The 15,535-nt window shown below is 42.4% G+C and overlaps 1 protein-coding gene across 2 annotated transcripts in view; it reads right to left on the reverse strand.

The window, feature by feature from the left end:
* Positions 1–15,535, reverse strand: part of LOC306977557 (MAGUK p55 subfamily member 7-like) — a 124,536-nt gene that overhangs the window by 104,378 nt on the left and 4,623 nt on the right. For both annotated transcript variants that reach the window (XM_079575935.1, XM_079575934.1), the window contains exon 2: positions 1,604–1,722. In XM_079575935.1, the coding sequence (XP_079432061.1) occupies positions 1,604–1,722 (119 nt within the window). The remainder of the gene's footprint in view (positions 1–1,603; positions 1,723–15,535) is intronic.

Below are 15,535 nucleotides of genomic sequence, written 5' to 3' on the forward strand. Positions count from 1 at the left end.
AGGCTTATGTTCTATGACTCTAGGAAGAGCATATTAGGGAAACAGTGGTGCGAGAATATGTGTGCACTCTGTTGCCCCACATTGATGTACCGTCATATCACATTACATTTTTTCTGAAATATTATTATGGCAGTTGTTTGTGATTGTCCAGGGTCTTTTAAATTGAGAGAATGAAATTAATTTTTAAGCTTATACAAGAATTTTAGAAAATGTTTGTAAAGGTAAAAACTACAGAACATGTTGTTTACAAAGGTACAACCTATTATAGTCATTGCTATTTACTAACTGTGATGTTACATTAAATTGTGGTTTTCATCGTTTCCCTGAACCCAACTTAGCCATGAGAACATGTGCTGACGGTGTCAGAGCATTCCTCTGGTAGGATTAACCAGCCATATGTGTGGTGGTGAGGAGAAGGTAAGTGGGGCACCTCCCTCATGTCAGCACAAACATCTAAGAAACTCAACACCAGCTTCATTAGCACCAGTTTATCTGGGCCACACTACACTGTTTTCTTTGGGAGGCCCGGCCCATTATTATCCATGTTCAACATCCTTACTCTCTAGTCATTCAGAACAATCCAAACAACAGAGCCTCTGGTTTCCTCTGGTCCAGACATCAGCTCCAGCTCAACAGTAGCACCAAACACTACGACAAACGAGACTCGAGACAAAATCAGCTCAGTGACTTATGTTTCTAGTCTGAAACAAAACCTACCGTACTAGTGATGTTATAATCTCAAAACACAATCAGCCACAGAATTTTACAAAAGGCACAAGAAAAGGCTCATGTTCGTGTCTTTGCCACAGCATAAAATACAGTAGTTTGCAGCTGCAAGGCTGGTGACACAGGCAATGTGTGAGACAGATTTTGTTGTTGTTGTTGGAGGTTGGGAATTAGATTTGCTGACAGAACAAGCAAGTGTATGACGTCAGGTATGCTACTTTGTGTTTTACTACCACAGAAAAGGCTAACTGATACTTTTGGTAAAACAAGCCAAGCGGGATCCAATTTCTTATGAAATAACCTTGCCTACAAGCTGAATTCTCGCAGTAATTGTGAGTTCACACACAAAAATCCTTCTTGGGCTGCTCCTGCCGATCTGTTTGAGTTGGAACCAAAAATGGTGTGAACTAAATGGATATTAATTAACATATTGATTAACCTCATACACAGTAAGATGAATGCGTCTGAATATCTGTAGAGGCTAGACTGGCCATAGTACGCTGTGACCTGAGACAGTCCAGACAGACTCAATGTGTTGGACTCATTACTGTGTGCTCATCCTCAGCTCAAACACAGTATCTGCCTCCGCAGTACAGCAGTACAGCAGTACAGCAGTACAGCAGTACAGCAGTGCAGCCTGGCACACAGATTGTCAGAGGATCTGGGTGGAGAGTCCAGTGGAATGACAATAAACTCCCTGATGTACAGGAGAATTACACAGGAATGAGGGCGGACAAATGGAAGATTTTGAGCAAAGGTGCAACAAGTGCATTGGTGTGACCTCAAATAATGGTAAATGGTAAAGGTTGCTAGTTTGATCCTCCTAGAAGATGAGGTCTTTCAGAAGATTGAAATGCTAAGTTTCTGCGGGTGTTACCTTGATGAGCGAGTGCAGGCTCCTCTCCCTGAACATGTCATGGAGAAAGCTGCTGTCCTCCGGACGGCTGACATGAGGCTGCAGCTGTGAGGGCAACGCTGCCAACAGTTCATAAAGGCCTGGACAGAGGAGAAGAGGAGAGGGTTACTGTGATACAGGCAGGCTAACACAGACAAACAATCAAAACTGACAATCTGAAACGAGAAACCCTTTATGAGTAGGTAAATTGTCCTACAAAATGATGGAGAAAGAAGTGCTTAGTGGGATTTGTTCCAAGAGCATTTTCTGTTTTTACCGTACTCCCTGTACCCCGGGGTCTGTTTAATTGAAAGGTTAGAAAGATTTTTTTGGCCATATTCCATAAATATGGCCTGTTTGTGTGTCCAGATATGAAGTAAACAAACAGTGAATTTATTGATTAAATTTAATTCAAGCAGCTTTGTCAATTCTACAACCCCTGTTTCAAAAAGTTATTTCTCTCATTGACGAAAAAATGAAAATAGTAACACTATATACAGAACAAAATCAAACACTTATGTTTACAATAAGGACAGGCTACGCGATTGTTGCAGTCTTAAGAAGTCTTCAGCCAGAATCTGGCCATGCTTCTCCTGTGCCTCAAAAATTGGCCTTAAAATTCAAACATGTTTGATTTACTACAACTTTAGTCATGTCTTTCTGCATTACACAATTCGAACGCGAGTCGAGTTGTGAACCCTCCATACAACGATTCTCTGCGACTGTCTTTCAACTAATCACGACTCGGGAATTATAGCAAAAAAAAAAAAAAAATCATGTAGGGTGTGCTCAGCTTATGCAGCAGAAAATGGAGGGAAGATAATACTGTATTTTGTTGATTTAATCACATTCAGAAAGCATTTTACTTTACACGCAATTTTCTTTGTTAATGCAGCAAAATGAGCTTAACATTGATATTGTATACTTCTCAAACAGCAAGTAAGACTTTATTATATCTATACTTTAACATCCACATTTGTTGCTACTCTGGCCATCAATGTTCAGAGAATGTCAGAAGTACCAAGTTCCAAATACGTTCTCATAAGTCATTGAAGCAACTTTGATCATGTTGAATAAAATGAAAATACCTTTGCAATGGAGTTATTGAGATGTCAAAACAAACTGGTGCACTTTGGCTACTTTTCTGAGAGCGTTGTCTTACCCAGGACACGGGAGGAGAAAGATCCCCAGAGGCAAGAGGGGCAGACTCAACATGACTGTCTGAAAACAATGGTTGATGGCAAGAACTGGACAAGAGAAGCAAAGCCGCGGTTTGGCAGATGCATTTGAAAGAAGCATGAGCTGGCATAGGAGGGCTTTTGGCAGCAGAGCGGAGGCTGGCTGAGCTCATGACATAAGTCTCCAGTGCTGTTGTTGAGCGAGTCAGACAAATGGATGATCATCTACCAGTCTCCCAAATGGATTTCCCATTAGGAGGTCATGTGTCCAGTTTTAGCATTACCACTACATCTCAATTCTTACTTGAAACAAAAGGTAGAAAATCTAGGGCTGTAAACTGTAAACAAGAGAGCTGACAAGAATGGCCTGCTTCAAAAGAATTTGTATTTTGTATTGGAAACTTTACTGTCCCTGTATGGACGCTTGTCCTCTGCATTTGGCCCATCTTTCAAAGGAAACCCGTCAGGAACCATGGGGGACCACAGTGCCCATTTTGTAAAAGGCATTCAGGTAGCACTTCACAAAGGCTCCGAGGCACTTATAAGGTCCAAGGAGATTGTCCATGTAGTCATTGCAATAGTGCACATCACCATGCGAGGTGCAAATGTCCACGTCAACAACAACGTTATCCACCCAGGCAGTAAGGGCTGACAAGACAGCGTCCATACAAACTGTCTATATGCTGTAGTTCAAACAGTCCAAAGAGAAGAGTAACATCTAATGGCCTAAATTTATTTAACATCCACAATCTAAGCAATTATTTGACCGGATTGAAAACATTCTTAAGGCAAATCCAAGTTAAAATCCAGGGAACAAGAGAGCGCACTCAAGTATTCTCTGGCTGTAGCGTATTCATTCCTGTGCAGGCGTAGGATAACTTGCTCGGTATGTGTCGGTCTGATGCAACAGACCTGGGGTCCTCATCAGCGCTGGCCCACCTGAGGGCGGCCGGCCTTCTGAGCCTTTACAACCTGGATCTCCCGGCTGAACATCGCACATAATCTGTATAAAAGATGATTCAAAGAGACACGGGAGGAGGTGGGGGCCGATGAGAGTCAGGGGGGTGGACCTGCAAATGTCATTACAGCGAGCACAGAAACAATACCAGTAGGTGGAGATGAAGTGAGCTGGGTTTGAATGGAAGAGGAAAGCCCACGAGTGTAAATCATTATATTCAATACTAAGCTTTAGTCTGGCATTTTAAACTACATTGAACGCCTTAGTGTTAGTATTTCTTGGGAAAGGCTCAACTGAAAATGGTGGCTGATCCATCCATTGAGAAACACTGGTTGATAAAATACCTCCATGACAAAGTTGTGATAAGACAACAAAAGACGCCAAACGAGGTTGCTCAGCTGCAAAATGGCATTCAAAATGAAGCCAGCAATGGTAGAGAGCAAGTCTGATGAGGAATAGACCTCAGTAATTTGATGGATGTGGACACTGTGACATAGACAGAGGAGGCCAAAGTACTTGATTTCATTACTTGAGTAAAAGTACAGATACAACTGTTCAAATATTACACCAATAAAAGAAAAAGCAATTCAGTCAAATTATTACTTCAGTGGGAGTACTGAAGTATTCAGAAAAGTGTGAATCTGTGTATATGTGTTATGTTAGTGTAAACGAAGAAGGTCTGCACAGCGCCACCTGCTGTTCTTGAGTGTGCATTATAGCCAACTTTACTTATTACTTTGAAGCCATTATAGAAGTGTAGTGCAGAAGACTGTATCATGTTTATCTTTGAAATGTAGTGGAGTAAAAGCAGGAAGTTCTCCCCAAAATACTTCTCATGTAAAGTACAGATCCTTAAGTTAATTTACTTCGTTACTTCTTTCTACCACTTCTGGACACAGACCAGACTCAGCTCTGTCGCGGAACGTTGCACTGGAGCATGATGCGAGAGTTCCAGCTAACTTCCCCTGTTCATAACCGTTTCCTGTCCTATGGGGGGATAGCTGTGTCACAACAAATAAATGTAAATGCTACTTGGCAGAAAGCAAGAAAACGTGCAGCTGGCAGATTCTTACAATATGTAACAGGCTTGATTTAGACTTGAAACTACAGGCTAACTATTTAGACAATAACAATAATATTTATTAGCATGAAAACCAACCAGATTAGCTTTTATTTAGTTTAGTTTAGAAGCTATTCTTTTTCCTATATGAGCTTGCTTGCAGTTTGTCTTCTGTGTTTGCTTAACGTACAAACCTTACTTAACAAAGTGCTATGTTAAGAAAGCTTAGACCAGCCTGAAACATTTCCCACAGACAAGTTTTTCCCAGAAGTAATTTGTACATAAACAAAGTAGGAGTCATGGCTGGGATCATAGCAGAGTTGTGCAGTAAGACCTTTTTCCTTCTAATTTTCTTGTCGTACAAAACCATCTGAGGCTGTTGACCTAAGCGACTAGCAATTTGACGTGCATCATGTTTAACGCATTTCAATTGTCGGGGATTTACATATAAACTCCGGGAGCGCCGCAGAGGTGAGGGGAAGCGTTTACAAGTACAAGAGCAGACTTCCTCCTTACGGGAAGGTTTCACAGACTTGATTTGGTTAGGGATCTCTGGGCCGGGCCTGTCCACAACAGAACCTCCGTGGTCCGTTGGAAGACAGTGCCAGCTCCACTCCGGTCTGCCCGCAGCACGGGAGAGAGGCCGGGAAGAGACGCGGTCCAAAACAATCAAATCCACCCTTCAGCGGTGCGCTCCCTGTTGCCCTGATGCATGGACACAAGTGAAGGCGTCTGGCGCGGAGCTTTCCTTTTTTTGAAAAACAGTTTTATATCAGATTTCATCCCTGAGTGGACGCTGTTGAGATTGTGGCTGCGTTACAACTCTTTCTGTTGCTAGAAACTAGACCTTTTGTTCTATTCGGTCAAAGGGTTCAATTTGACCTTGTTCTCGATAAGAAAGTAAGACGACAGTCACTTATATAGCAGTTTATCGCTTATATCAAGGTACCCTTCACCTATTGACATTAACATCACCCTTCATAACTGTATTCTTGTATTTCTTGTATTTTCTCTTCTGGCAATGAACGAACATAAAACTGTAGAACAGTCTTGAATGTTACTTTCACAATTCCAGGTTACATAAACCACACTATACTTTACATGTGAACAGGTATAAATTGCATGTAGGTTAAAGTAATGTTGTGGTTTGGCGTAACAGCATTAGAAAACACTTTGCAACACCAAATGAACACAAAGATAACAAGACGCAGGTTAAAAAGTAGGTAGTGATGGCTTTATGAAGCGACCATGAAGAAATAACAACCCCAGCGATGATGGTTCCCGCATCAGTCCTGCACACCGGGAGAAACCTCAGGCAAACACAGAGAGGGATGAAAGATTTAGACTCGGAGCGTGCCAAAGAAAAGGAGAAGTGCTTCAGACTGGAGATGCTCACGGCCAATAACGGGACTGGACAGCACATGTCATGGATGCACTGCCCCCTGGCACCACAATGGACAGACGGATTTCAGGAACAATTATTTATGCTTTAAGTGTTTGAATTTTCTGCAAGTTTCAGTAAAACATTAACCTGGCTAACGCCAGAGTGCTGTGTGCACTCGAATCATTTGGAACTAGCCTGGGGACCATGGCCGAGATTTTCGCATGGATTTGAGAACCAATCACAGAACGAGGAGGGACGGCAAGACGATGACGAGCTATTTGATATATGGAAGCTTGTACTTTATTTACGGATAAAAAAGAAAACGTTAATTTATGGATCCAACATGACAGCAGCAGACGCGATGGTATTTTTCGATCAAGCTTTAGAAAAAAGTTTAGCTCAAAAGTTTACGTCATACGTCATTTCATACGATGATACGATTGGCTGTGGCTACGTGCAGACGCATGATAGACATTCGTAGCGCCCAATAAACGACTATGGACCATCGTTTTTGTCATTGACAAACAACTTGTGCAGCAAAAGTAGTGAGCAATGTCAATATTTTCAAAGAAAGTTTGATAAAATGCCAGTTAAAATTCAATATGCAGCCTTTGTGACCACTTTACTCTTCACTACAGTAGCAGCAGGCACTGGTGGATAACAAGACTTTACGGCCTATACCAGACATGAAATTATAGTGTATTAGCCATTATATTAGGCGAGCAGAGGCTATGACCTGAAAGCTCGGCTTCCAATGCAGCGTTCTCCTCAGGATGGCAGTGGTGGAGCGTGAAGAGAGGTAATATTCTGTGGAGAGCTGGCTGGAGAATAGAAAAGCACTGCTTTGACGTCTGTTTAGAGCCAAGAGAGAGAGACAGCTCCGACGACCAAACCACTGTGCAATAAAAAGGCAACGGACTCTAGAATTGATACAGTGAATACATTGAAATGGTTCTAACAACAGAAAAACTGCATTTTAGCTGCAATTCGATTTGTGATTAAATTATTACATGCTTGAGAGAAACAAACAGCTAAACTTTGTCTGTAGAGGTTTAGTAGGTTTTGTACAGTAGACCTAATGGTACGTTTTTGTTTGCAAAGAAATATACAGGCTAAACAATTAAAGTCTATGAAATTTATTTTGGCAAATGGCACACATGTTCCAAGGATGCAAAATCCATTTATTTGAAATGGCATGGATTTGTGCTTCCATCCACAATGTGGCTGGTGATGATCTGAGCCAAAAGTGGCTGAGAAGTAACCTGGCTAACGCCAGACTGCTGTGTGCGCTCAAATCATTTCGAACTGCACAGCAGGGGACCATGGCCGAAATTTTCGCATGGATTTGGGAACCAATCACAGAACGAGGAGGGACGGCAAGATGATGACGAGCTATTCGATATACGGAAGCTTGTAGTTTATTAACGGATTTTCAATTTTTCGCTCGAAAAGTTTACAGCGGGTACGTCATACGTCATCGGATACGATGATACGATTGGCTGTGGCTACGTGCAGACGCATGATAGACATTCGTAGCGCCCAATAAACTGCTATGGACGATCGTAAACCACACCCCACTACATATCACTTGTGACTTTAGTCTGGCGTTAGCCAGGCTAGCTGAGAAGTAAAAATGCAATGCAGTTGTAACACTTTTGCAAGCCCATGTAACATATTCAGTGAGCCGTCTCGTTCAGATCTGTTTAGGTTCTTTTGCAAAGATACTAGGATATGAAAACAGGATCCAAAAACTAAAAGGTAACACAAAAGAACCTCACTGCAAAAGGAAGAATCTGTAATGGACTTGGAGCGAGGATTGTGGGGACAGAAGAACACAAATACAGGAAGGTGTATTTGTGTTCTGGGAGATGATTGCAATCAGGAAGCAAAGCAAAATAACAACAAGTGCAGGTCCCTTTGACCCTGGCGTCCCGGAGACCAGCACACGGGTCTATGTCATTTGTTATTAGTAGCGATAATGCCTTGGGTCGCAGACTGTCATTGTAGGCCTCAATGACAGTACCAGGCCCTAACTTCCAATAACCGCGGGACTAAAGAGGACTGGACTGTAAATGAATCACAATCCTGCCTGGTTCTGCTCTTTATGATGTGTGGAAATGGCCAATTTGGATGCCACAGTTGCTTAACATACTTTGGTCAGATGTAAGGGCATGGAAAATGACTTCAAGAGGAGTCGAGCAGTCCAGGTGCAATCAGCCGCTGCGTGACTTCTGCCGAGAGCGCGCCGTAATTAGCGCTCAAGCTGGTCCAGGTCGAAGTGACGTGGCCGAAAAGGATCGTTTTAAAGCAGCTCTTTGACAAACTAATCCCATTATTGAAAAAAAAAGTGTTGCCTGCCTGCTCCGTCAAATAAATGAAGAATCAGATAATGAGTTATTAAAATGGCTTCTTGAAATCATGAAAAAAAGTCAACGATCCCCAGAATTTGGCTCCCATTAAAGACCCACACTTCCATATCGTCCAGCGCAGCCCCTCTCCTCAGCACTTCGTCACACCTTGGTACTTCAAAGCCCTGTCAGCACAATGAGACCAGAGCTGCAGACAAAAGTACAGGCCTAATCAACGGAACGGGACGTGTATCGTCTGACGGCCGTGATTTGGGAGAAAAGTCATCCGCCCCTTTAACAATCACGCTGAAGACAAGCGAGGTCGGAGAGGAAGCACCTGCGCCAGCCCAAACGTCTGCTGGAAGACACACAGGTAGCAAAGGCCAGTCGTATAAGATCAAAAAAGATAGATTATGGAAAGACAGACAAAAAGGGAGAGAGTTCCAATGCTGAGAGGTTAAGAATATCTGGGCATAGGCAACACTGTTGACATAAAGTGTGTTTTACAGACAGATATATGAGCTGTGAAGAAGAGGAGTGGAGGACAATGCCAGTCTCATTGGAATGCTGACATTGAACAAAGGGGGGTTTGTGGGAACCAACCATTAATAAGTTGCATAATATCCTCTAGCCTTTTATACATCTAGCACTTGTGAAACAATATCAAAATGAAGGTCTCTAACACTAAACCTCTATTTGGCTTTTTTAATCATGTTACAAGTTTGAAATGTTTGTTGGCAGACCAAAAGTTATATCAACCTTCAATTCAAAGAGATTAAAATCATAATCGTCCAAAACATTGTGTGCTCTAAAGCCAAATCATACAAACGAACTGGTTTTAAATGTTAAGACAAAACACAGGAGCCACTCTGCACCGGCCACATTTAAATGACCTGCCACCTCGGTTTACGGCGCCACTGAACAGCGGACAGACCGGAGCGCTCTGGGCACAGCTACAGCAGAGCTCTCACAAGAGCCGCACTTTCAAACCTCATCCACAAAAGCACTTAAGGAAATGACTGCTTCCATTTGCTCTGTGAACGCTAATGCTTGACACTGTCTTCTTGCCCATGAGCTTTACATTTCTCCTTAAGAAACATAAGACAGACCCAATAAAGCAATTTCGGTACTGGAAGGGCACAGTACAAGCCGATCAATGTAAGTTTGATTCTGTTGGTAATTAGTTACAAATCATTCTTTTAAAACATATGTGACTTGTGACGCAAGGATTTTGGTTCCCGACTTACAGTGCATAAAACCTGCATAAAACCTGCATAAAACTGTCGCTTACAACCGGAATTTAGATTAAATCATCAAAGATCACACAATTTCACCTCTGTACTGGAACAAACACTTGAGTAATGACTGCTATTGGAGCCTGCCTGGAGCTATTCGTATGATAAAAACAGCATATATGCCCTAAATTTTAGCAAATGGAGTTCTAACAAATCAATGTTGCCACATTAAACGCAGTTTGAGAGAAGAGCTGCTCAAAACATCCCAGTGATGATTCAACGTTAGGACATGAGTAAATACTCAAAAAGGTTGATGTGACCCTGATGTGAAGCGATTTGATTTCCGTGTAGATGAGTCACTCTTTCAGACACAAGACACAAATCTGAGCCATGAAAGATCTGTAACCAAGATCTTTAACCAAATAACCATATCACTCACTGATCAATACATTGGCCAATAAGAAGTCTTATGTGCCTATTATCAATGTTACGAGGAGCTTCTCACAGATAAACGCAGTGGACAGAGAAATTTGTCTCCTGTCTTGGATCCTTCTTTCAATATCCCTTGGTACCTGGCTGGACGATTAGTCTGCAATACATGGTTTAGGTTGATGTGGTAAACCGAAGGAGGACAGTCTGGGTACTGCGCAAACCACCGAGCCACCCTGCCATAAGAAGCAAAAGAACCGAAAAATATCTGAATCAGAGAGTCAGACAGGAAGAAGACCCATTCAAGAACGCTGCACACAATCCTGGGTCAGAGAGACAATCCTTAAAAGTGATCCAAGTTTAAAGCATATTATTCCAAGCGCTGAGAGCACGTCCAACTTTCATTGACCAACTTTGCACTCTGTGTGTACTTTGGAACAGGGAGATAGAAAATGTCTCAACAAACCAACACCATTTCTCGTGCGTCTTTCAGCTGCACATACTAAATTTGAGCCTTTTACAGGAGTTTCGAGAGGGACGTGAGTGGAAACAGGGAGCCGCTCCAGAGCAGAGGAATCCTTGTGTTCTGGTAAACTGGATTGCATGGCACTCAGCCGGATCCTGGTCCTCCGTCCAACAGTCATCCTTAACCACCGCGGTCCCAGTCCAAGGCCGGATACTCGGAATTCCTTACATCCGGACTTCACTTTACTATTACAGGCATATTATCTGGACTAAGGCAGCTCAATGAGAAAAACATGTAACACTTCATAAAGATGTTAAATAATCTCTTAATCATTTTTATGAAATCTTTTTGGGGTTTTTTCTTCGGAAGGACAATGAATGATCCACAAGTAAAAGATTCAGTTTATTTGGAAGCATAGGCGCCAATCCCTTGGGTGCTACGGGGCTGGAGCACCTACTCAAATCTTTGGGCACCCAGGCGAATTTGCCCTATTACAAAATGATTCACTAAATATAGTCTAACCTGTAAAGCCATTACTCGTTTTTCTACGAACATAGGAGCGTGGGGAGGTCCATAACATTAATGTACGTGCTGTGGGAGTCCATTGCTCTGCTCAGCTCGATCCATAGGGAGAGCGCCGGACTCATGACCACGAGTTTGTGAGATCGATCCTGACTGGGCACCCATTGGGAAGAACATAAATCGGCGTCTGTGGTTGGAAGTATGTCCATTTTCTTAGTCTTAAAAAGTTTCAACAAAAGTCGGATTATGGATGCGGTGCAAGTGATTTTGAGGAGCTTGTTTTCATGGAAGACAGCATGGTGTAAAAACAGGGGACAGCAGAATGGACTGAATGATGCAGAAGATGAGGGGCGACATGGAGAGCACTGCTTTCTTTGCTGTGAGTGTTGATGGAGGTCTCTGATGTGGTGTTATTGCCCGAGGTATTCAAATGTGGTCACCTGTTGATGGAAATACGGATCAGACTGGGAGTGGGTGAACTAATAACCATTTCCTTTGTTTTGACAGAGTTGATGTAAAGATGATTGGGTGTGCATATTGTGCGAAGTGGGTGACGATGCTCTTCCTCTGGTGTTCCCAGTTGGGGTCTGAGCCTGAATGATCCCATTGAGGTCATTTGGCTTCTCAAAAAAGTCCTGTTCACTGTTAAGGCATGGTCGGCAGCACACACACTTGTTATATCTACCACAAAAGTGCAAATTATACTCGTTTACACTAAAATGGCAAAATTTGGACTGGGATCAGTTTACAGCTAAGACGTACAGACCTTTAGGATTATGGCCGCATCTTCAGACTCATTGTTATCCTTATGTTCAACTAACCCTTCTCAGCACAACCTTAATCTGCACTTTAATCTCATCAACGTCTTTTTGATTTACGGGAGCAGATGTCAGTAGACAGAGAGCAGTGGATCCCATTAATCAAATCCTATCACAGGAGAGAACAAAATGTCTAGAATCACTCGTCTCTCTCACACAAACATGCAGGGCCTTCGCCAGTAGGTTATTAGGCGATCTGGTAAACTCGTTGGCGTGTTGAAAGGTTTCCACGTCGCCCACCTCCTCCCCATGCAGCTGCGCACGGCCGCTCTAACCTTACCTTTAAGTGCTGTCCGGGGGCAGTAAACCCTGATAGGACATGCAGGTACAGTTTGGAATAACATAGTAAACTTTAATGAGGTTAATAAAAGGGCAGGAGTGCCTTAGAAGTGCCGGGTTGGGACAGGTTTACTGGGAATGGTTTAAGTGGCACCATGCTGAGATGGCAGCGCTCAATGATGCTGAGGGGCCGAGGAGTTAACACAGCAATTGCCAATACATACCCAATTATTACAGGTCCCATAGAGCTTAATTCAGGCTTAGTAAATGTATTTTCTTCATCTTAGCCTTGTTTGTACGCTGCAGACGCCAAGCAACAATTAATCTTTCCCACAAATGTTTGCAAACACATTGCACTAATAAGAAATAAATAAAACAGAGGTGGAGGTAGGTAGTTTCAGTCCAATTAGAAGATGGGACAAATTCCACAGGCGGAAGCAGAGAAATGTGCCACCACTGAAGAAACATTTGCAGGATAGGGGAATATTCCCACGGTGAAGAAAAAGTGGAAGTCAGCTGGACAGCATGTAGGTCAAGTATCACTCAGTTACCTGGTCACTCATTTAAATCACTATTTATCATAGTGGTGCAGTGGTCCAGCTCCGTAGTGCAGCCATAACCACAGTTCTATGGTAAATAAACAGGTTAATCGCGACGCTAATGCTACCACGGCTAGCCTCACATCCACAGCAGCTTGTACACTCACTGAGGAGGCTCTGCACCTGCTAAAAAACACATTGCAGAGAAAGAATGTCCTTTGCAGTGCAGACTTTACAGTAGAGTCAGAACTCTGGTAGAATTGAGCCCAAAAGCTGTAATCGGGAGCCTGTGTCTGCGTAGGTTTCCTCCCACCACTAAAACATAGAAAAAGGTGAATCCTCCAGCCAGGTTGCACTGAAGGATGGGTCAAATGCAGAGGACAAATTTCCCTACGGGGATCAATAAAGTGTACCTTACTTTAACTTAGAGTCAGATCTCCATGGAAACATATTACACCTTCTGCTTTAGAAATTGAGGATTGTGCATGTGCGAATTGGAACAGGGGTAAGTCGGAGTTGGATTAACGATTTTTAAAAAATTAAGAACAACACATTTAAAAGTGTCTATTTGAAACATAACCAAGAGCAATTAACTTTTCAGAAACAATTTACAAGAGCAAATAGAAGAGTTCTGCATTTCAGAGCATGTTCGCAGACTAAACTGTTTTACACATGATAAAACACGATGGAAAAAGGAGATTTTATCGCAAAGAATGTTGTACTACTAACCAAAATGCGACCATTAAATTTGTGATTTTGGTTCGATTGAGATGAATGGAAAACCAGTAAAAGGTTATTCAGCTACAGTTTCTGAGTGCAAAACAAGCCTTGACCTGGAAATGATTTGTAGTGGAGGCATTTTGAGCACAGAAAAGATCAGAGCGTGTCCAATGAAGCTGTCTAGACTTTTATAACACAGAGACATGACATCAGCTGTGGGGGACAAGCATTTTAAAAAGGATACAGACTGAACGCAGTATTATTCAAACATGGATGAAACAATACACAACTGCAGGTCTGTTTTTCATGAAGGAACATAAGAGTTCAGAAAAGTCAGTTGAAGCATATGTAATGTCATGTTAAATGATTCAGTGCTGAACTGAACAACTTGACTACAATCGCAGGAGTGCAGAGCGAGGGAGGAAATGGGACTACAAGGAGCAAACACCCACTCTCACTCCAGGAGGCAGACTGACCTCAGATTCAGAATGTAGCCCCTGTGCAGTGTCTTAGGCTGTCTGCAGCACCAGCTACTATGCACTACCACAATGGATATATAGCTGTGTTTTTTAAAATTTAATATAATGTTGGTATCACTCGTAGATAAGAAAACCAAGCCATTGCAGAGAGGAGCGCAGACCAGGCCACTGTCGGCCTCAGGAGGCACTTATGCTGAGCACTGGATCTTGAAAGAAAGCTGTAAAGTGGATTGGAGCATCTCTGAAGCTTCAGTTCCTGTTCCCAATCTTTAATGGGCAGTAAAAAGAGAAAGCATTGAAGCCATCAAGTAGAAAAACAAGCACAGCGTCTGAGCAAAAACTGGGAAACACAGGAGGAAGGATAAGATTGATTACGTTTGGATTCATCGCTTTACAACAAGTGGTGCCATGTAGGAAAGAAACAAAATGAATAATTGATCGAAAATCAGTGGTCAATTCAGAAGAAATGGATATGGATTCCAAATATCCTCCCAATTCTGCAGGAAAACTGGACCTGGCAACCCTGGATTTAAGTCTTAATGTATTTTTTTGCAAATCGGTTGGCATCTGGTATTGACATTAATTGAAACCTTTATCGGTATTAGAAGTCTTAAAAAAAGCAATCAGTGCCTCTCACTCTATTGGAATGACCACTCTAAGTATTTCCTTCTGCAGTAAAGGTAGACAGTGCATGAAAGCAGTCAAACAAAACAATCCTGGACACACTAGTGTAAGACTAGAAAAGTAATATGCCTCCTCTCTGCGTGAGCCTGCGGCGAGTGTACTTTGGTGGCAGATAAATAGTGTGCAGCAGACAGTACTGTGGGCCGACCCAGTCATAAAGCCAGACGAGCTGAGCCGAGGCGAGCAGGGGCGGAACCGTTATCTGTCCCCGAACGAGCCCACAACAAAAGTCCATCACGGCGGAGCGCGGGGGAGGCTACAACAGCAGCTGTCCAGAGAAGAGAGAGCAGAGCAGGAGAACTCATCTCATCCTCAACATTATCTGCTCCGTGCTGATATCTGGCTTTGAAAAGGTGGAGGACAGTTTGGGGTTTAATCTATGATGCAACAAAAGCCAGGAAATTCAGATCGGAGTGCTTCAAGCAGTAGAAGAAGAGCCAACTAAAAAGAAACAAGAACTCAAAACTGCATGCATGAAATGAAATGCTACTCAGGGTATGTTTTTGACGAGGAAAAAATTGGTTAAAAGCTCAAAAAAGTTGATTTTGAATCACAAAACTTATAAGTAGTAGAGTGTTAATGTGAACAATGAAGCAAGGGAATGATGAAATGAAGTTACAGATTAAAAATGTTAAAAAACAACAACATATAAACAATGTTTTTGGCTGGATTGAGCACAGGTTTGGAGACAAAAGGAATTTCATGAAAGGTTAATCTGGCCAATCATCGATCATGGAAACAATGGAATAAATTAAACTGCAACAAATCCTCGCTTTAGAATTAATCTGATATTTTTGTCGAAATTGAGTCATTTT

Source organism: Gobius niger (genome assembly GCF_951799975.1).
Source record: "Gobius niger genome assembly, chromosome: 18".
NCBI classification, from domain to species: domain Eukaryota; kingdom Metazoa; phylum Chordata; class Actinopteri; order Gobiiformes; family Gobiidae; genus Gobius; species Gobius niger.